We start from the raw sequence: 23,791 nt of genomic DNA, 5'->3' as shown, positions 1-23,791 counted from the left end.
TTTTTTTTTTTTAGTTTTCTGAAAATGACTAGTCAGAGCCTTTACTCTTGTTTCACCACATTCCCTATTATTTACAGTTGCGTTAGACCTGGCCATTCTATTCTTGCCTGACTCTGAGTTTCTGAACCCCAGCCAGGGCAGCACATGGGCCAGGTTGGTGGCCATGGACACTGACTAGACCAGGGGTTGAGTGTGTCCTATTGGATCAGGCCTGAGGGTCTGAGGACCCCCAAAGGATCCTCGGTTCTTGCCTCAGTGAGGAAAGAACTCAATATCTAGACCAGGGTTGGACAGAAAAGCAAGAGACTCAGTGTGAGATAGAAGAGCATGGCAGCTCACTGAGCAGAGGTGGTTCCTGAGGGGCTGGAAACAGGTGTTTAGGTGGGTATAGTGGGCAAGGAATGGCAGTTCAGCTTTTGGGTATTTTGGCCTTCTGTCACTGGCTGACGCAGAGTTACCTAACCTGCTTTTCCGAGAGGAGCTTTAGTCCATTTCTTTAGCATTATGTTGTGTGGGTGGCCCGAACATTCCATTTTTACTGGCTTGGGGACACCCAGACTCCAGCTTAATAAATGGCCTTGGGGCAACTGGGCTTGCCCTCAACCCCCATCCTAACTAACATGTTCTCATTTCCTAACATCCTCTTTTACTCTCACTTTGTGTCAGGATTGCCAGATGAAATACAAAACTCATTTAAATTAGATAAACATATGGACTTTTAAAAAATATACGTATGTCCCATGTAATCTTCATCTAGCAACCCTACTCTATTATTTATAAGTCACCAATAGGTATTTGATAAGTAATCGTTATTTAAACCATGGAGGAAAATAATTTGCTAGAACATTCTGGCAGCCTTGGGGAAAACAAGAGACCTAATTAATATATTTCAGCATATATTAACCTTAGCAAGGTGCATGGATGAGTGTTTTAGTGTGATAGGGGCAAAATTAGAAGCCATCATGACTTGGAAGGCCCTTTCCACTCACTTGTGACAGAGAGGACACTGGCTGCAGGGCCATACTCAGTGACACACTGCCTTAGTAGGGTAGTTCCCAGGACAGTGGCGTGAAAGGAGGGTGCCAACCCCTGTAACTGGTATACTCCAGGCCCGCAGTGTCTACAAATGCAGGGTCATGCCACACTCCTATTTTGTCACCTCTAGGTGACACTGGCCCTGAATTGTCCTACCTGCTCTGCATTCAGCTTAGCATCTGCTTCCCTTCAGCTGTTCTCCCTTATCTGTTTCACTCACATGGCCTGCGAGGGCAATGAGGAGCTGTCCCTGATGAAGGCCAGCCACCCTGGCTGGACATCATCCCCCCGCCATGCACACTAGCAGACTTGGTCTCTTGAGTATTGTGAGGAAGGTAATTTTCTTTTTTATGTATACTATACATTTCATAACAGCTTTAGATCTGCAGCAGTTTTGAGGAGAAGTATAAAAAGTTCCTGTGTATCCTTACCCGAATATACCACCAAACTCCCTACAATCAGGATCATGAAACATGGTGTGATGTTTGTTTTTTGTTTTTGTTTTTTAATTATTTATTTATGCATACAGAACTGGGGTACAGGCCAGAGGTGCAGGGCAGTGAGAGGATTCACCCAAAACAGAATGGGGAGTAGAACAGGCAGGTGGATGAAGTACACTGCTGAGGGGAGCAGCAGGCTGGCCAGGAGAGATCTGCCGCGCCATGTGGGTTACCCCCTGAGCCAGGGATCAAACTCATGCTGAAGTAGCTTCAGCTTCTTAGTGCTGTGCTTTAACCTGCTGCACCACCAGGGAGGGCCCTGGTGTGATGTTTTTTAAAAATCAATTATTGTTTCTTAAATATGAGAAAAGCTTAAAGATTGAGAGATCAGACTCTCAGGCAATAGTACTCCAGCTTCCACAACTGGTACCAGCTTGCCCTTTACGTAGCCGGTGTCCTCAGCATGAGATCTTGGCTACCCCCCATGCTCCTTTTGTGCCAGTGGGGAGTGGGGCAGCATCAGGTAGAGGAAGGGGGGCATGATTGTGGTCTTTTGTTCACATGTCTAAAAATTCTTCTCCAACCGGTACATAGGGGAGTAGAGAAGCTGTGACTTGATCCCCTAAAATAACATTTTACCATCATTCTTTCTTCCACTTCCCAGTTCCACCAAAGATTAAAAGAAGGAAGTTGCAATCTCTAGCATTGTTTGTTTCTCCTTATTGGCATGTGACAAGCAGAACTGTCCTTGCTGCTGCTGCCCAACCTCACCAGGGAAGATGCAGCACATTGATAGTCTGGGAAAAGACCAAATTTGAAATATATCCTTTATTCATTGTGCAGCTTTCAATAGAAACTGAATTGTAAAGTAAAAAAAAAAAATCAAAAATCAAACCATCCTAAGTCTAGGGACTATAATTTTGGGCAAAGTTTAGTGGACACTGCTGTCACAATTTTAAAATCAGTGTCTTTCAAATATTCGACCCCAAGCCCATGTAGATTTTCAGGCATGTAGATAGAGCCTGCCTGCTTCCCATACCCTGTGACATCTTACCCAACCTCACTCAGCCATTGGTAAGATGGAGACTTGTGTTTCAGCACCTCAAGCAGCTGCTGACCTCTGGGACAGAGATAATCACACAGGGACATCAACTTACTCCCTCCCCTACCCCTTCCCACCCCCACCGATGCTGGTTCTTTTCTGTTTTCCCTCTCATGAGACCCAGACATACCACCCAATAAAGATTGTTGTATATTACAGCCTCTCATGGCACACCTTTTCCTGGATCAGCCCCCAAGTCCCTCAGGCAAATCTCCTGTGCAAGCATGCTCGGCATGACCAAGACTTCAGGAAAGTCAGTATAGGAGACTTTTGAACTAAAGCTGACCTGTTTTCACTTAAATCTGCAGATGACCTTTTGTAGAAAGGATTTTTATCTCTCTTTCTTTCTTCTCCCTTTTGGACTCCAAATAATTGTATGTCTTCTAAGTATACTTATTTATAAGATTTGCATGCTCTGTAGATTTGCCTGGTTTTTGTGTACATTTGTTCCTCCTGTGTATATGTCACTAAGAAAAGTACAAAGCTCTTTTAGATTGTAAAGAAGAGAAACATGATTTTTAATAAAAATAAAAAGCCACATTCTGTGGTCAGGCAATATATTAAGCTCTGACGTGCATTATTTTATTCAGTCATCACAGTAACCAGTGAGACTGGTAGTTTCACTTATCTACATTCTGTGGGTGTTGAAAATGGACTCAGAAAGATTAATTAATTGCTCCACCTAGCATCACACCCATGATGACTTATGAACCCGGCTTGTCCGATGGCTGTACCTGTGACCTATGTTTATGTATCCCTCCCTCTTCAGGAAACAAATAAATTTTCAGTAAGGACACACACTAAAGGAAGTAAGTAGTCTTAGCAGGTTAAGAGCCACACCTCCTGGAGAGAGGAAGATAATTCATCAACATTCAGCATTCAAACATCCTTGTTTATAGTTCTGTGGCAGCTCTCCAGATCTAACATAATTCCCCTGGGGCACCATGCAAATGACTAAAGATCCTAAGTCTGTCTTTCAACCATATTTAATTTTCTCACCTTCTGTTTCCCTCATAGATTCAGTTGCCTCAGGACTCCTTTTTATGTCTTCTTCCTGTGTGTGTTTGTTTTTCTCGGCTTCTACAGCACTTTCTAGCCTTTGGACTCTATAAACTGTGGGAAGCAGATGCTTGGGTTGATGCATTGGGGAGCGCTTCAGACCAGGACACCTTCCCTTAAAAGACTCTTCACCAGCTCCCAGTTGTCTGCCTTTGGGTCAGGTGCCTGACACTGAATCATTCAATCAGGAATGCAAATCACACTGTAACTATGAAAATTTTTGTGTAAGATCACCACCACCACCCCCCATTACCATAGGAGGAGGTTGTAAGTGGAACTTGATCTTGTACACTTTCTTTTTAAAGATCTATTTATTTATGCATACAAAACTGGGGTACAAGCAAGAGTTGCAGAGATGGTGAGAGGCTTCCCCAGAGATAGAGCAGGGAGCAGTAGATCTATGAAGTACACTGCTGAGGGGAGCAGCGGACAGGTCAGGAGAGGTCTACTGTGCCATGTGGGTCACCTCTGGGCCGGGGATTAAACTCAGATTGAAGCGGCTGCAGCCAGCCTGCAGTGCCACACCCTAACCCAGTGCACCACCAGGGAGGGCCTTGATCTTGTAGATTTTTTAAAGACCTCATAAGACTTGGAATTGGCAAAAACAGTGAGACTTTTGAAGTTTTTTAATGTGTCTATTATGATTTTAAAATCATGTGATTAAAACTTTAGCAAGTAAAAGTACCTGCTTAGAGTAATTCCTAGTAATAAAAATGAAAATGATGAAATGTACACATACCTGAGAAATTCAAGCGTATTTTCTTTATTTTTGGCATCCTATGTCCTTGATTAGGTCAGGATATAAATTGAAAACAAACTTACATTCAGCAATTGAGTTGTACATAAGATTTAATTTATTTTTATATTGTGTTACACTTACATTTATGAATAGGTAAGCAGGGAAATTGTTACACTTTCATACATTATCTACTCGATTATAGGCATGATAGAGTCATGTACACTTCCTTCTCCTCCTTCAACATCTTATTACTCATTGTGGTAGCAGCCTCTCAATAAATGACTGCCTAATTACTCAGCTTTGCTGCTGAGTAATTACCCAATTGAGAGAAAGTGCTAATCGAACAAACTTCTATAAGCATAGACTCAAGGAGAAGTACTGCTGTTTTTTTTTTTATATTTTATGCTTTTAATTCCAGCTTCTCCTGCTCAAAATGATGGCTTGCTATTATGAAATCTGTGTCATTCTCCCCTTTGTTTCCATTTATAGCATATATTTAGCTGTACCTTTCAACAGTGCAAATATAAATATTCCAGGAAAAATAAATCTTTGGTTTGCTTTCAGTTTCTCCTTTTTCATGAGGATTTCAGCACTGCATTTGAAGTCCTAATCAACATCTGGCTTAGACCTTTTTTATTGCTTTACTCACAATGTCAGGATGTAGATCCCTAATTAAACTGTTGGAAGACTACAAAACAAAATTAAGGAGCCTGTGAAGAGGGAGGATTAATACTATCCATGGACTTCGTTTTAGTAGTTGAATTTTATAAGTGACTTTCTTGTCCTGTCAGATTACAAGCACTCAGTCAGCAGAGATTAAACGTCTCCATTCCCATGGCCCCTCAGCTGGCTAGTGGCTTATACTATAAAATTAGAAGTTAGTAGCAGTTTGATGTTCTCGGATATTTGGATAAATCATAATCTGAATTACCAAGCTGATTGTGTAAAAGGCTTGTGAATTCAATCTCATGGTTTTTCACACACACACACACACACACACACACACACACACACACACACATACTGAGTTTTGGTTTGCTTTTAACATTGTAAATTATTTCCAGGAGTGATTGATCACTGGAATCTATTAATGATATGGCTATTCCTCTTCATTTTACACATTCCTGGAGAAGTCACAGTTCATAGTCCATTCAGAGCATTTTGACTGCCTGACTTTATTTTCCTTTTCTAACTTTAACTCATAGAAATCCCATGGGACCAGGAACCCATTTTGAGAAACATGTCACACCAACTTTTGGAATGTAGGAAGCTAAGCAATTAGTGTCAGATATTTCCTTGGGGAACAAAGATAAGAAAAGTTAATGTATATCACAGAGGTAACTTAAAGAGGTTCTGCAGTATTGATACATTATATAAATGTTAACTTGCAACAAGGCAAATCTTCTGTAGGCCAGCATTAGGCTGTCTGAGTAATAATAGTGTGTGACACTGGTTTCCATTCAAACTTAAAGCTAAAACAAGTCATCATAGTTTTTTTGTTGTTCTTTTAGTCAGATGTATTCCAATTCTTTTAAATTTGTATCTTAAAAATTTGTAGGAATTAAAAATTTACCAAATAAAGTATTTAATTGAAAAATCAAATTTTGTGTATTTCATACACTTTTAGATACTTATATTTTTGTGATATGAGTTTTACTGATTTCTCTGCAAATTTAGTAGGAACCTATTTGTTCTTAGGTAACATAGATATGTGAACATTATTTTAGCTGTTAAAATTCCTTTTCTTTTAGGTATATAAGCTGAAATATTTACAGATAAGAAGATTTGATATCTAGCATTTACTTTAAGATAATGGAGTGTGGGAAAATAGGAAGAGTAGTCAAACTGGTATAAGTATATCATAGGAAAACTGTTCAAGATTATTAATTACACTATTTTCTGCATTTGATGATTATTTAGAAATATTCCAAGATGAGTTTTATGGAGTAATAAATGAGTTAAATTAAAAAATAAAGCATGGGAAAATATTGATAAACACATGATTATGGATTACATTCGAGTGTTCCAGATACAATCATGGGAATTCTTACATTATTCACTGAGAGGAATAAAGATACAGATTTTTCAGATAAGGAAAGCTAGTCTCATAAAAACTGTGACTTATCCATGATTATGAGGTGAATTGGTGGTATTATAGGGATTATAAATCAGCTTCTCTTACCTTCAACATTATTATCTTTCCCAATAAAAACATTTGTTTTATTTGAATTAATTTAAAATTAACTTATAAGGCAAATAGCTTGGGGGAACTACCATACACATTCTGTTGAGGGCTGTAACATCAATAATCTGATTCATTAAAGAAGATTATGTTGTGATGCAGTGAAGGCAAATCATGCAGTGTGTGAGTTAATGCTGTGGGCGTTGGAGGTCAGGCCAATCTAGGGGTGAGCCCAGCACCTTAACTGTGATGAGATGTAGTGACCGTGAAGAAAGTTACTTGTTTGATGACTTCTAAAACTCAGTTTTCCCATTTCCAAAACAATGGTAATACAGAGTTGTAATGAGAATTGAGTACAATAATGACATAGAACATTTAGTGAGTACCTAGTAGACAGTAAAGAATCGATTAACTACTGCATAGGAAGAAAAAAAAGGATTCAAAAAGATGTTCACTGTTGTGTTCAGGGACATGTGAAGACTTTCCTTTTGCTAACAAAATAATATTCATATTCCTGAAGATGTTTAATGACAAACTGCCCATCTGTAGCATTTACAACTTATATAATGCTTCTAAAATATTTTGAAATATAGAGGCAGATTAGAATACTTTCAGGTAATGCACATATTTAATTACTTTTACCAATAATTTGGAAATAGTGACATGAATAAATTCCAGACAGTTGAGAAATACCAATCCTTTCTTAAAATATATATATAGAAAAACAGCTACATGTGGTTTTGAGTCATTAGAAAAAAAAATATCTATTTTCACAAATTCAGTGGATTTGTGACAGAGAGGTTTGATCTTTAGAAACATTGCTGGTATAAGGACTCCAGCGCAGGAACATATGGGATCAGTTTGCATATATGTACACAGTTAAATATTGATTATATCAAGTCAGAGTTTTCCAAAACCTAACCATAGTCATAGAGCTTCAATTTTTATTTCCGTTTTATCTAGTAGACTTGATGTACTGTAGATTTTTAAACAGCTACTCCAGCAGACTTGAAAAAGATATATTAAAAATGTTTAAAGCGATAACCTTGAATATTTGTCTATCTAGTATGAGGTTGACCAAGTGTGGAGAACCTTGTAAAAAATATATTAATTTTAATTATAGAGCCTTCATATTTAATCTGCATGAGACTGAAACAATAAATGTAGAAATGGTTTATCTATTTACAGTCGACTCTGTGTCTACTATTGAGAACTAATTTTTGAAAATTATATGTATATTAAATAAGATTAAATGGTCTCTGAAAAAAATCTTCACTTTTAAAAAAGGAATGATGAGTGTATGTATGTATATGAGTCCTAGTTTATTCATGCTATCATCACCCTTTTAATTAATCATTATTTTAATTAAGCTTAATGTTTTAAATCTTAGGCCTTTAATATATGATCTGTTTTATAAGAAAACATCTGAAATTCAAATTACAATCCTACTTTTATTTCTTTTTCTCAGATGATGCAACATGCTTGGAATAACTATAAACACTATGCCTGGGGATTAAATGAACTGAAACCTATATCAAAAGGTGGACATTCAAGCAGTCTGTTTGGTGAGTAGCATGAGCTTTGGTTCCTTTGTGAACTGTGGCATCTCTGCAGTCACTGAGCTTATGGGTAGAGAAGTTTATGTGACCCTCCCAGACCATGTTGCTAGGAAACTTGCACACCTGAAGGAATTATCTGCAAAGCCTGGCTACTCTGCTACCAATTAGGATCACCTATGTAACTAAAAAGACTGATATCTGGGACATGTTTCCAAAGATACTCATTTAATGGATATGGGCACATCATGAATTTTACACCTCAGGGTGTGGTTCTCAGCAGAGGAGCATTTCATCAGCTGCATTAATGGTTTTCTGGCACATAAGAGCTGAGTCTTTATAGACAAGCTGACCAAGGTAGCCAGCCATGGTGATTTTCACGGTATGTTGTCAGTGCCTCTCAATTTTGATTCTCCATCTCTCCTCTCTTTGAGGAAGAGAAATGGAGATGGGTTATGTCAGTTATTTGAACTTGCATTTATCCACTTTGACATGCTTTATTCCCTCAGTTCTCTTGGCATCCCTCTGTGATGAATATTGTGGATATCAATGACATTCCCATTGCGGAGTTGAGGAAGCTAAGTAACAGAACTGTTAGACGGATGCCTGGGGTCACTGAGCTACTCAGTGCCCTACTACTGCACTTGATTAATGCCTAACCCTCACAATTTTATCTATAAATAACAGAATGAAGGGGATAGAGTTTTATTCTGACCTTTCTAAAATCACCATAGGAAAGGTGACTATAACTCTAATGGAAGGTGTTAAATAGTATCAAAATGATGTAACAGCCTCAGCTCATATTTACTGTATGTGAAGTGCCATCCATACTTGCTCTCATGTAACCCTATTATTTCAAGCATTTTAAGGATGAGAAAAAATTAGGCTTGGCCAACAGCTTGCCCACTATTAGCCATCTACTAACTGGTTGGGCTGGGACTTTAACTGCCTAGCTTAGCCTTCTCTATGGCTAAGATCAGAGTCCATGTTCTTAATCACCACACTATGCTTTTCCATGAGGACTTCTGTGTATTTGGGTTTCCTTCCAGCACTGCTGTTAATAACAAACAATACACGTTTGTGGAGGATTCATATCTAATTCGAAAGATAGGTTTAGGCAGTGAATTATCAGAGCACTAGGTGATTCAGCAGATATTCAGATGCAGTTCTGAGAAACCAGTAGGATCTCAGGAAGCTAGTAGGAAGGGAGAAGGCCATTGCAAGAATATTTAAGGAGTACTGGGCATTTAGAAGAAAGATTGCTTGGTCTGGCACAGTAACACAACTTAGAGATGAAGAAAGACCTGAAGTTGTGATAGTACAAGTTTTCTAAAGTAGTGTTTTTCAGGACACCACAAACAGTTAACTTGGGTGACGATAAAAGGTAGGATTGAAGAGAGAAACTCAGAATTTAATGGAGATTCAGAGACCTTTATTTAAGAACTGGATTGTAGGCCAGAGTTTCAGTGGCTGAGAGGATTCACCAGAGACAAAACAGGGAGCAGAACAGATGAATTTCCTGAGATACACTATTGAGGGGAGCGGTGGGTGAGATAGGAGAGGTCTGCTGCACCATATGTGGCCAGGAATTAAACTCAGACTATAGCACTGATAGCACTGAGACTTAACCCATAGGCTATCAAGGGGGCCATAAATTACCATGATCTTTATCTAAGAGACCATTTGGTTCTCTGTTCATACATTGATTATTTTGAAATTTATTATTGAAACATTAAAAACACACTAAGTCTCTTAGTAGATATAGAACATCAAGATGAACAAAATATGGCTTCTCTTATTCTAAGGAAATTAGCAGACTAAAAGAAATGAAAATGAAAAACACAAAGTAAAGAAGAGTGCAGAAGCAATGTCAAGTCCTCACACCAAGGGAGTTCCAAGGAATTAAATCACTATTGGCACTTGCTGGATGACTGGAAGGGAAGATTAGGGTCAGTTAGGGCTTCAAAGAAGGGGTAGGATTCCATCTTAGAATAGTGGTTACTTAGGACTATCACTGAACAATTTTACATCAAATTATATTTAAAGGTTTTTATTTTTGTGCTTGTAGTTACATTAAAATTAATGTATTGTTCCCTTATTTTAGACTTGTTTTCTTGCTAGAGATTGCAACCACAAATGTAATTTTTTCAAAAAAGATTTCTATATTTATGCATACAGAACTGGGGTACAGACCAGAGGTACAGGGGTGGTGAGAGGACTCAGCAGAGAGAGTGGGGAGCAGAACAGGCAGATGAACGAAGTACACTGCTGAGTGGAGCAGCAGGTGGGTCTGGAGAGGTCTGCCGCACCATGTGGATCACCTCCTAGGCTGGGGATCGAACTCATGCTGAAGTGACATTAGCTTCTTAGTGCTGTGCTTTAACCCGATGCACCTCCAGGGAGGGCCCACAAATGTAATTTTCTTTTTTAAGGATTTATTTATTCCTTCAGAACTGGGGTACAGGTCAAAGGTGCAGGGGCAGTGAGAGGCTTCACCAGAGACAGAGTGAGGAGCCAAACAGGCAGATTAACAAAGTACACTGCTGAGGGAAGCAGCAAGCAAGACAGGAGGTATTTCCTGCGCCATGTGGGTCACCTCCAGAGTTGGGATCAAACTTGCACTGACACAGCTGCAGCCAGCTTGCAGTGCTGTGTCCTAACCTATTGCCCCACCAGGGAGGGCTTCCACAAATGTAATTATTAAGGGACTTATTTTTCTGCAATTGAAAAGGAACTTTAAAAATTGACAATTTTAATATACATAGCCTGTGATAACTTTTTGTTTTGATCTAGTTTTTAAATTTTCTTTCACTGAAAAAGAAATAGTCTGTGTACATTAATACTCTTTATTAATAAATTCACTACTAATCCCCTCTCTCTGTAAGGTATGGTCAACTGGTATGTACATATTTGTCAAGAATATTTTATTAAATGACTTTTTATGATATTTTCAGGTAATATCAAAGGAGCAACAATAGTAGATGCCCTTGATACACTTTTTATTATGGAAATGAAAGATGAATTTGAAGAGGCAAAATCCTGGATTGAAAAACACCTAAATTTTAATGTGGTAAGTTTAACAAAAGTTCCTAGTTGAGTTTTTCATCTGTTATATATAGATCTAACATGAATGTGGAGCAGATAATTGCATTATACTGTAACAGAAACAAATAATGTAACTTTTAAACAGTATCATACTTACTACACAGAAACATGTCTTTGTTTTTTGGTGAATTAAGAGTAAGAAAAAAAATAAATTAATACTGATTGAGACCTACATATACCAGCAATTCTTGTTCAAATCCACAACAACTCTGAGATAGGTACTGTTTTCTCAGTTTCACAGACTAGAAATCAGAGCCTTAGAGGTATTTCCAGACCACATCACTCACTAGCTGTGTGTCAAAGCTGTGAGTCTAATACAGGTCTGTATAACTCCACGGCACATTTTTTTTTAAGATTTATTTATTTATTCATACATAACTGGGGTGCAAGCCAGAGGTGGTAAGAGGCATCACCAGAGACAGAGTGGCAGTGGGGAGCAGAACAGGCAGATCAATAAAGTATACTGCTGTGGGGAGAAGTGGGCAGGTCAGGAGAGGTCTGGATCACTTCTGGGGCCGGGGATTGAACTCATACTGAAGCATCTGTGGCCAGCTTGCAGTGCTACATCCTAACCTGTTGAGCCACCATGGAGGGCCAGCTCATGCTTTTATACTGCGCCATGGGGTACTGTATGAATGTGTTAAATCAACATTTGTTTTGTGCACAAGGTGCCAGATAGTAAGCTGCTATTCACCAAAAGACAACAAGAAAAATTGAAATAGAACAGCTTACTACATGCCCAGAGGAAGTAACAGCATGTCTCAAGGGGCCCCTCAAGGAAGTCTAGGCAAAATTCAAACAGATTGAGACAGGACCTGGGACTCGTGGCTTTCTTAAGGTGGGTTGAGTGGTCTGGGCATCCTAGGCTAAAGTCAGATTCGTTAATTCAAATGAAAAGAGTGGAGGTTTGGTAAGGTCCACTTATACACAAGGGGAATGCCTGGGATGTCAGCAGGAGTGTTGATCCCAAAGGCTATTTAGAGCAGTGATATTAAGAACTTACATTCCCTTTTGATTCTGTGGGCTGTTATGCGAGTCTTGTCTTGTTCAAGAAGACTAGTAACAGTTTAAAGCCCCCAGGTGCACTGGCCACACAAAATGGATCCCAAGGTAGCAATACTGGGAAGTACTTTAGTAAACTGTTTTTTAATAAGTTAACATTGACTTGCACCATTATTTGTTTAAAAAGTATAGCTAAATTTTTGACAGGCATTTGCTTTCCAGTAAATAAATAAAACTTCAGACTTTGGTGATCTTTTACCTTTATCAACATAAAATTTCATCCACATTTATTCATGATATTTTCTTAAATTTCACATATGTGCTACTATAATAAATATGTCAAAATCCATTAGGCATCAGGGGAAAGGTTCAGAACTAAGGATTGTGCATACTTCTAATAGTTCTTGGTGATTTTGATTTGGGAGGACTACATCTTATCACGTCTATATTAATTTTGCAGTTACTGCTTTCCCTGACAATGAAGTTACAGAAGGCTTGTCCTAAAAAAAGAAGGGTATGGGCCCTTCTCTTTTTCTGTCATTCATTTAGATTTGAATTGACATAAACTAGTATCTGATATTACTGTGTAGAAATCCTATAAGCCCCTTGTCATTTTATAAGTGCATAATATCTGGAAATCTCCAGTACTAGACATAGGTAACAAGCCATATTTTGAGATTGGGCAGAGAAAGCCTGTCCCTGCTAGCCTCTGCTTTGTGGAGCTTTTCTTCTCCCAGAGACCAGTGGGACACCAGTGTCAACTAGAATATTGATTATCAGTACGCCTGAGCCTTTTTCATATCTCTTTGGGTTAAGAACATAAGCACATACAAAGAATGTTATTTTTAATATGTTGTTCCTACTCCTCAAACTGGTTGCCATATATACCCCACTTTGGAGGTCACTGACATAAAGGATAAGCAGATGAGTCTGTTTAACTTACCCTGTAATTGAGGCCGCGTTCCATTATGAAGGGAATGTGGAGATCAGTGTGTTCAGCTGTTTTAATTTAAGGATGATCACACAGGCCCACAGAATGAGTGATTTGCTCAAGGTTCAGCAACTATTTGGTTGGTATGATTGGGTAGCTCGTATATTACCAATGGAGCTGTGGAAAATATAAGATAATGAAGAAAATCTTTTTAAGAGTCGTCTCTTCTACATTTTTACTTATGAGTAAACTCATCCAACTACCTTTAAATAATTAGGGGTTTATCTTTATACATGAGAGAAAATGTGCTCTCTTCTCCACTTCCTTCTTTCTCTTTAATAAAGGATAAAGGATGAAGGACTGAGAGCTAGTTTCCTCTAAAATCTAATGGTGGGAGTTTGAAAAGTTTATGTTAGCAACACTAGACCTGAATAGTATCCAGGTCTAGTAGTATGCCTGATAATTACAATTTTGCTGTCCCAACCTTTCCAAATACTGCAATAGTTCTTTGCTTTCGAGGCATGGGGTAGTCTGAGGGGTCTCTTTTATTTAAATATATTTCGCGCATGGCCCTCCCTGGTGGCGCAGCGGGTTAAAGCACAGCACTGAGAATCTAAAGCCGCTTCAGCATGAGTTCGATTCCTGCCTGCCCCGGAGGTGACCACATGGCGTGGCAGACCTCTCCTGACCCGCCCGCTGCTCCCCTCAGCAGTGTACTTCGTCGATCTGCCTGTTCTGCTCCCCACTTTCTGGTGAAGTCTTTCACCACCCCTGAGCCTCTGGCCTGTACCCCAGTTCTGTATGCACAAATAAATAAATCTTTAAAAAAATAAATAAATAAATAAATATATTTCGCACAAGGAAACACAGTTCACTGGCCACAGTTCACTGGCCACAGTTCACAACCAGGTGACGTGAGTTTTCCATGGACTTTAGGGGCCTGTGAACGTGGAAAGCATACAATGGGGTAGGTCGAATAGACTTGGCTATAAGGTATTGAATTTTGAAGTATTCATTATTTAAACTTGTATTTTTATTTATTTATTTTATTATTTTTTAAAGATGCATTTATTTATTCATACAGAACTGGGGTACAGGCCAGAGGTGCAGACGGTGAGAGGATTCACCAGGGACAGAGTGGGGAGCAGAACAGGCAGATGGACAAAGTACACTGCTAAGGGGAGCAACTGGCGGGTCAGGAGAGGTCTGCTGCACCATGTGGTCACCTCCAGGGCAGGCGGGGATCGAACTCATGTGGAAATGGCTTTAGCTTCTTAGTGCTGTGCTTTAACCCATTGCGCCACCACGAAGGGCCAGTATTTTTATTTTTTTAAGAAGAATTTTAACTAATTAGTTGATAGTTTTTTCTGTAAAACATCATTTCAGAACTATTCCTAATACTCTTGTGCTATACTTCTCAAACTTACTACAGAATTGTACTTTTAGAAACCATTGCCATGGGTCTCAATTATCTGCTCATTATACTATTCCTAGTGGGAGAGGTCTTGAAACATTTTTGTTGCTATTCTTCTAGAATTTACATATTTTCCTTTATATAAAGTAAAAGTTTATCAGTAACATCTAGATGATAATACTTAACATATTTAAATTAATAACAAATCTAGGAAAGCTTTACTGGTTTGTTCTTCTACTCATTGCATTCTGAAGTTCTGAAGTTTAAATATTTCTAATATAATAATTTGTTTTATATTCACTTATTCTGCCCACAGATTCAAATGATTGTGTCAACAGCAAACAAATTTCTTTCTGCAAATACTGAGAAACTTTCCTACTTATTTCCTTAAGCAAAGGCAAAAGAAACTTTTATGTATAGTGCGTAGAACCATTCCAGCTTTGATAAATTATTGCATGCTTTTAAATTAACACTTTTTCCTGATAAAGCATTTTAGTTGACAATATAAGGGCATTGCAGAAAAAGTTAATGCATCCAAATTCATTGCAAGGGAAAAATAATTGACAGTGAAACAGAGAAATACTGTCATTGAGAATTTATTCTGTGGTGCTCCTGAATATAAGCAAATCTTACAGACAAGAATAAATTTATTTATATATGAAATACCCAATTTGCATCACTTAAAGGTGTAAATTGTTTATTGGTTTATACTGCCATTAACTAAAACTCATTTTCTTTTAATTAAGACATAGCAAGTTGATTCAATTTGCATACTTGATAGCATAAAGTTCAAATGGCTTTAATAATTGGCTTAAACTAAATCATTGGGACAGTATGTAGGAGCACAGACTTCATAGTGTGCTTTGTTTTGAGTACAGAAGCACATAGATCTGTGCAGAAAACCTTTAGGTTAGACCCCAGTGGATGAATTCCCTGGTTTTAATTCAGTCACCCTGACTGACAAAGACTCTAAAGCATAGATATGATTATTCATTACTCATACCTAATTCACTCATTTATTAATTATTAACAGGTACTGTGTAAGTTTCAGGCATGTACCCTGATGGGACATGAAGGAACATAGTCTGAGTACCTACCTAATTGGGATCTGGTTTTCTTAGGAAGAAAGAAAAGAAATATGAACTGCTATTTAAAAGGTACTGAACCATAGCAAGTATTATGTCAGTGGATTTTTTTTAAAGGTTATTGTGTCTAGCCTTTGTGTCCACCTTATAGGATAAGGGTTCTTTTCCTTGTTTTTATAGTCAAGACATTAATCTATCCAAGATCATGAAGCAAGTAAAAACTGAGGTTTGAACATGATTTGATTAACTCAGTGACCCTGCTTTTGTTGCAGAGTAAATGCAAAGAGTTGAGAATTATATACACAGAGTATTTGCATCTTTCAAGATTAGGCATGTAATCTTATTATCGTTAAATATATTGTTGTATAGATTTCAGTGAATGTTAATTGAATGAATAAGAAGTTAAGATATCTTGCCCTACTTCCTGATAGAAAGTGCTGTACTCAGCTCAGAGACAAGCCAACAGGGTGCAAAGGTAGCTATATGGACTGTATTTGTATATAGTTAGAATGATCTGGAATTCCACTGTTTTTACCAAATGTTTTCAGAATGGATTTGTGGTAGGTCCTCATACAGGAAGATCACTTATAAAGCAGCAATGATGAGGCGTTCCATATTTAAGAAGTTCTAAATTCATTTCTGAGTTTTCTTATTCCTTACTGTCACTTTAAAAAAGTATGGATGACTTAAATCTTTGTGTAAGAAATACTGAAAGCTATCCTTAGTGATGAATTTATACATTATGTAGGAATTCTCTCCAGGTGACAATTTCTTATATAGCCACTCATTAAAGGCAAAAACTATATTAAGGAAATATATATTATATTATATTATATTATATTATATGTTATATATATGTTATATATTAAGATTATATTAATATATATTATATACTATATATTAAGATTATATGGTGAAGTTATATTTTACATTGAGGTAAAAGTCCCATCTCTATTTGAGAGGCCAAGCTTTGTTTGAGCTAACAAATGATAGATGGTTCTTTCTCCAGACACTGTGTAGGAATATATTGAGACTGGGGTCTTTGGCAAGGACCTAGAATGTGCTTTAATTGTGATTTGGGTGGCAGAGGTACTGGTGACAAAAGGTACAAAAGTCACCAGAGGTACTGGTGACTTTTTAATATATTTTAAAGATATAGACTTATCCATTCAAAATATTGCCTCACTTTTCAGAAAGATAAATACTATCAAAGGGATGTAAATTGATTTCCACAAGCAACTTGTACCTTGTTAAATGCCTGGATGAAGACTTGAGCTAGGTTCAGAGTTCCATGCCATAGAGATGGAGGAAATAGCTGATGCTTTAGCATCACTGTGAGGTCTGTTTTAGAGGAGCATTGTATCCTGATGGGTACAGATAACTAAGTTAATTGTCCTACTGAGTGGAGTAATTCAGTGTTTTCCATCTGAATGCTAATCATTGCCTGCTGAAAGTGATGATTTGGATTTTGGCAATTAGAAGATACTGAACTGTTCTTTCTGACAGTGGTTAGTGATAGATTGGGCTGCTACTTGAGGGCTCTTCTGGACCTGCCCGGTAAACCCAGCCTATTAACATATAAAGGATAACTATACCTATCATCCTAAGAGGCTTATTATGTTACTTAAATATGAAGGTAAAATCTTCTAGGACATTCCATTATAGCAAATTATGAGATATAATATTGCTATGTGATTTGTTTAAAAAAGTTTTGTACTTCCAGTCCTCCAAATTGTAATACAGCACACACTTTGAAGTACATTTAAATAAAGATGTATGCTAAGCCGGAACAAAGGCAAGGGTGTTGGCAGTCACCTGTCTTTAATCAATGCTTTGAGGAATCTCACATTTCAAGTGTTTGTAACAGAAGTTTGTAAGGGAGATGCTTGTAAGGGAAGTATCCATGTTAGTGGTGGAGCAGTTGTTACTAAACATGGTCACTATGTTGGATTGTAATAAGCGGTTATTGTAATGTTTGAGAGGTAGTAGTCTGAGAAACCTAGTTTCACTGAATTGGAAACTGATGAGGAGCTTGAAGACTAGCTAATAAGTAGTCTCTGATCATAATGCTCAGAGAATTACTCTTTGAAAATAAAATTTAGGAACTGGGATCAAATACTCACAATAGAATCAAAATATTTCTAAAAATACAAGTTATTTTCCAGGTCTTTTTTCAATTAATTAAGTCAAACAGATTTGTCACACTGTGTAGTCACAGTAATTAAGGGGAATTCTAATATGTTTAAGTCTAAATAAATATAGTGTCTAGAGGTGCAAATAAACAATATATCTGTTCTTTGGGGACAGTTTATACCTTTCTAGTTCCTTAATCAAAGGGAAACTTGAGCTGCATTTTTCCAAAAATATTATTCTAATCATCAAACAGTATTTCAGTTACTAAGATCTATTAAAATAAATCACTTATTGCAAGTGGAACTATCAATGATAATGCATGATTTGTTCTTAGAATAGCATCACATATAGGAAAGAGGTTGCTTGGTAGGTCTGAAGGGAAGTAATCCCATAATGTAGGCTCATCTGAGATTATTGATTGCTCATAAAGCAACAGAAGAGGAGGAAAAAATGAAGCATCACAATACATATTAGTAAAATATAAATATTTTCTTTTATAAAAATTGTTTTTAAACATTTTCTATTTTTCATTTTAAGATAATCAGTACAAATTGATAGCAAACTTAATTTGTACTTTATTCCATAAGACCATTTTCTAGATCGTTTTGATGACCAAGTTACCTGTAAATTTTTTTTTTCCTTTTTTAAGATTTCTTTATTTGTAATTGGGATATAGGCCAGAGGTGCAGGGGCAGTGAGAGGATACACCAGAGGCAGAGTGGGGAGCAGAACAGGCAGATCGATGAAGTACACTGCTGAGGGGAGCAGCAGGTGGGTCAGAAGAGGTCTGCGGTGCCATGTGGTCACCTCCAGGTCAGGCAAGGATCGAACTCATGCAGAAGTGGCTTTAGCTTCTTAGTGCTGCGCCACCAGGGAGGGCCTACCTGTAAATTTTTTTTTTTTAATTATTACAAAATTTTATTTTTACATCATTTTGTACATTTTTTTTTCCATCTCGATTGTAATCCCCGCGGGTTTCCCATCACCAAATCACCCGTATGCCATCACCATATCCCGTGTATTTCTCTCCCCCCCCCCCCGTTTTTGAACCCATTCCCCACTCCACCCCCACAACATGTCTCTGGTATATCCTACCTGTAAAAATTTTAATCTGATACTACAAATCATCTAAAATTCTGCCTTTCCTAGTGGAAGGAAGTTGGTCTCTCAAGGCAACTTGTTTTAAAACTGAATTATTGAAGTGTTTACTTTAATTCCTTTTTAGATAGAATTAGGTTTTTCATGTTCATGACCTATTGATTTAGAGGCAGGCTTTCCTGGTGGTGAGATGGACCATAATATCTATTTACGTTATTGTTCATTTTATAACAATGTTTACTTCCCCTCTCCTATCATCACCATACCTACATCCCTCCCTTCTTCTGATCACTTTCTGTCCCCTTTCCCTGTAGAATCTCTCTGGTTTACAATTGTCTGTTTGTTTTGTATTGTTTTGTATTGTAATAACAATATACTGTCACCCCCCCATCTTATTTGATTTTCTTAAATTCCTCCTATAAGTGAAACCATTCGATATTTTTCTTTTTCCTTATGAATTATTTCACTGAGCATAATCCCTTCCAGCTCCATCTATGTTGCTGCGAATGGCATGAGTTTATCTATTTTGATTGCTGAATAGTATCCCATACTGGTGTGTGTGTGTGTGTGTGTGTGTGTAAAATACCACATGTTCTGATCCAATCATCTACTTTTGGGCATTTGGGTTGTTTCCAGGATTTACCTATTCTAAGTAATAGATGAACCTTAATATTAGGAATTGGGAGAGGATAAGATACAAAAGGACTAGTAAAATTGAACTTTTTTTTTATTTCAGAATCTTTATCACTTTATCTCATAATTTACACATACTGAATCAGAAGTCAGAAGTATTAAGGAATAGGGTCAGAGAGATTATTAGTCTAAGATACCCAAGGCACTATGAGAGATTATTGCTGAGGCTTAAGCTTTTCATGATTTTATAATACCCCTTGATTTTAGTTATAAACTTAATTAGATCATACATTTCATTAAATTAAGAGATGAATATGATTATGTTCTTTGATTTCAAAGGCTGTTGTAAAGGAAAATTGAAATGAAAGAGCATTTTCTCCATTTCTAACTTTAAAAAATTTCTAACTCACTTGCTCAGCAGTTGTGATATGAATAGGTGATTCCAGTTTATAAACAGGAGGCTGCATCTGTTTCTCAAACTAGTGCCAACATGTGCCTACTTGTGCATCCTAGAAGCAGTCAGGTACATGGGCAGCCATATTTATAGATTTGAGGAAGATAATATAATTTTAAAATAAGTCCAGAAATTCATATCACTTGTTAAGAGAAATCACACAAGTCCTTAGTGATAGAGCCTGTTTTGCTGTCTCATCCTTTCCCCTTTCTGCCCCAACCTTTCATCTCTCATAAGGATAATAATAACAGATGTCTTAGGACATCTTAAAAGACAATGAATGCTCATGGCAAGATTATAATTAAAATTATTAGGATTGTTTTAATGGAAATCATAGCCAAAAGATTATTAAATGCCCAAAACTTAGATTATAGAAATATGCTTTGAAAATCAGATACCATGTAAACGATATGCAACCGAAAAGGAAGCCTACTTCAGGATACTGTTTTGAAAGATTTTTAATTGTAGAGAAATATGGCTCCACATGGGTAAGAAAAGATGTGTCTGTACTCTGGAATTTAGAATATTGTGATTCTGCAGTGTCAGATTTTCCAGTAACCTCTGTGAGAGAGATGTCTGGGTTGCATTAGGCTGTGTTGCGCTGTGGGTTTATTGCAGCTGATGCCTCGCCAGAGCCAGCCCTTGTGCAGTGCCCAGGGCTTGCAGACGTGCAGGGCCATATGGAGAATTCAGTGTCCTTTTTGGAATGATAAAACCAAGATCAGAGAGAATTAGCCACTTAGGAGCTCACACTTGGCTAGCTCTTGAGCCAGCTACAGCCCCAAGTCTTTGATTCTAGGATAATGTTTTTGTTGTCTGCTGCTGCATTATCGTGAGCCAGTTTGTTTGATGGGAGAATATTTTCTTAGTCCATTTCATCTAAGGATCTGTAAAGCATGACCTAATCATGTTTGAATTTTAGTCTGTGATGTAAACATAATCTACCCCAGAATACTGAAAAGATTCTCAATTAGGGTTCTAAATGCTTTGGATATAACTTTGAAAAAAAAGAAGAAGAAGAAAAAGTATTTGCTGGGAATTCAAGTGCAGTTTGGATTTTCTAAAGGAGAAAGCTATTAGTTGTTGCAGACTGCTGATGGTGATGTGATAATCCGAACAAGGTTTTGAAGACAGAGATACACTGACCACTGAGAACTTGCAGAGATTCACTCACAAGCCATATTTATGTCTTTAAATGACACACTAGATGATTATGTCCATGAAATTCAATAGACAAAGCTACTGACCTTGACTGTAACACTTTGCAAGATCATCTCTCAGTATCTTACAGAACAAAATAAGTAGAATTTAGTGCTGGAATACACTGCTAGATCAATAACTGTTTGATCAACTGTTCCCCATAGGTGATTGATGTCCTCCTAAAGATAGACTTCTGGTGGCATTTGACATGGTTCAGTCCTCCTCCTTACAATAATTATTTTGAGATATCTATGGCAAAGTCCTGATTATCAGAAAATTTTATAGGCAGGAACGAGAATGAAAATCTAATGAAACTATAGCTAGAATACGAGTGTAATATCTCAACAGAGTTTAATAGGCAGAAACTTGGAGGATTGGCCTCAGGTTTAAAACTGTAAAAGATTAGCACAAATTGAAAGTAATAAGATTTGAGGGTTTAAATTCATTAGCTTTTTGTACTTGTGCTGGGTGCCCAGGTACAGCAGAAGTAAGTACCTGGGGAAAGTAAGTGCCTGTGGTAGGTGTGGTGTCCAGACACGAAAATCACCTTGCACCACGTTTCTCCTCTAGTTCTGATGAAGGACTGATTCAGGTTGTTTGTAGGGTGGCAGGAAACACGGCCTACTGTCAGGCCTACTATCAGCTCCGAGACAGAGCTCTTAGACAGTGTTACATGTATACATAAGACAACAGCTGTATAAATCAAAATACGAGAGGAGATGCCCTTCCTTTTGCCTTATCAGTAATTTTCTGGAATATTAAAGCTTTTACCATTGTTCATACCATACTCAAAGTGATCTGCATCTCAGATAAATTGTACATAAGTAGATTGCTTGTAATCAGTTGTATTTGGTACATGTTACAAGTAATGAAATACAATGAAACAAACTCACCAGAGTCATCTTAATGATGCTTTTGCCTAATGCCGATCCAGTAATACTGTCTCCTAAGAAGTTTTAATAATCTGCTTTATGCAGGGTTTTTTTTCTTTTCTTTTTTTTTGAAAAAAAAAAAGAACCTTACTTAGCTTTAACTGTTAGATTCTTATTGTTAGATCCTTCTTAAAGAGGGCCTATGAGCATTAAGTGAAAATTATCTCCTTTTTTCTGGAAATTTTTATTCCCATGTATAGATAAAATGCAGACTTCATGAATTTTTGAGGATCTTGTCAGTCTTCATAGTCATGCCTTTTAAACCTGGGGAAGTACTTATACATAATGGTTCCTTAAATGTGTGTGTAAAGAAAATAGTAACTCAGATGATTTGAGCTAAGCTCATCTGCTAGGTATTGACTTTATATTATAATCTCCGGTTGGCCCCATGATTAGCATGGGGCTTGATGTTATGGTGAAACTGTAGTGAAAGTTTATGTTAGGTAAAAGTAAGCTAATCCTGATTAAACCCAGCAACCATGAAAAGAATCTTGAAAGCATCCCATACATCTATTACAGGCGAATTGTGCTAAATTTTCTAGTAACAGAATGCAGGACAGATTCATTTAGTAGTTATATTCTAAAATCACAAAAATATTGACAGTAATTACTAATTATATGCCAAAATTATATTACCATTAATAAAGAGACTTGGTGTATTAACATGTGAGGTGATATAGAAGATCAAACAGCAGAACCTTGAACCAGAATAAGAGTACTTAAGTTCAAATACTGACTCAACTATTTTTCAGTTGTCTGGCCTTAAAAACTTACAATAACCACCATAAATCTCAAGTTTTGCATTTATAAAATGAATATAAGTGCACTAATTATTTCACAGGTTTTGGTCTGAGGACTAGAAGATATAGTAAATAATAAAAGAAAGCATCTTGATCAAGTAAATGATAAAAATCAATAAAAAAAACTATGAATAGCATATCTTTTCTACAAAAATGAAATTTGTTCCCAGAGAGCTATAGCCAAGATGCAAGCAAAAAATTGGGAGCCAGTGATGGAACCCTGGCACCCCAACTTTAAATCATCTTTGTACTCTAGCAGTGCAACTTTAACATGATGTGAGAAGCACGCTTAGAATAACAGTGAACTACCAGCTAATATAGAGTCTGAATAACCTCTCAGGAAGAAAATTAGGCAGGTGAATAAAAGAATACAGAACAAACAAACAGAATTTCGTGGCCCTGAAGCATCTGCTCAAGTAGAGGATCCTGAGTATCTTGCCTAGTGTCAAATAGAGGGAGAAGATAACCTGGTTTCATAAATATTTTATAATTGTGATTTCAGTAGCCAAAATTATTTTGTTTATTTATGTATATCCTTAACACTTAAAAGCCAACGTTCCATATTACTCAGCAATCAAAGAAGATAAACTCATGCCTTTTGTATCAACATGGATGGAGCTGGAAGGGACCATGCTTAGTGAAATAAGCCAGAAAGGAAAAGAAAAATACTGGGTGGTTTCACTCATAGCAGGAACATAAGGGATCAAGGGGGAAAAAAGAGAGAGAGAAAGAGACAAACAAATGAAAACAATCAACCAGAGACATTTTATGGGGGTATAAAGGAGAATAGGATCAGAATTGGGGTGGAAGAGTGCACTGGACTGTGGAGATGGCACATGGTTGAACTGGTGGTGGGAAGCCCATGGGGATTACAACTGAGATAAAAAAAAA

General features: G+C 37.3%; 1 protein-coding gene across 1 annotated transcript in view; it reads left to right on the top strand.

Annotated features, from left to right (window-relative positions):
* The window catches only part of MAN1A1 (mannosidase, alpha, class 1A, member 1), a 160,979-nt gene that overhangs the window by 40,261 nt on the left and 96,927 nt on the right, over positions 1–23,791 (top strand). Inside the window, exons 3-4 of the mRNA XM_004673818.2 lie at positions 8,026–8,122; positions 11,068–11,183. Coding sequence (XP_004673875.1) covers positions 8,026–8,122; positions 11,068–11,183 — 213 coding nt within the window. The remainder of the gene's footprint in view (positions 1–8,025; positions 8,123–11,067; positions 11,184–23,791) is intronic.

This window comes from Condylura cristata, unplaced genomic scaffold, assembly GCF_000260355.1.
Source record: "Condylura cristata isolate star-nosed mole 26May11 unplaced genomic scaffold, ConCri1.0 scaffold00001, whole genome shotgun sequence".
Taxonomy (NCBI): domain Eukaryota; kingdom Metazoa; phylum Chordata; class Mammalia; order Eulipotyphla; family Talpidae; genus Condylura; species Condylura cristata.
The sequence above is the reverse complement of the archived record's forward strand: the minus strand, read 5'-3'. Positions and strand labels throughout refer to the sequence as shown.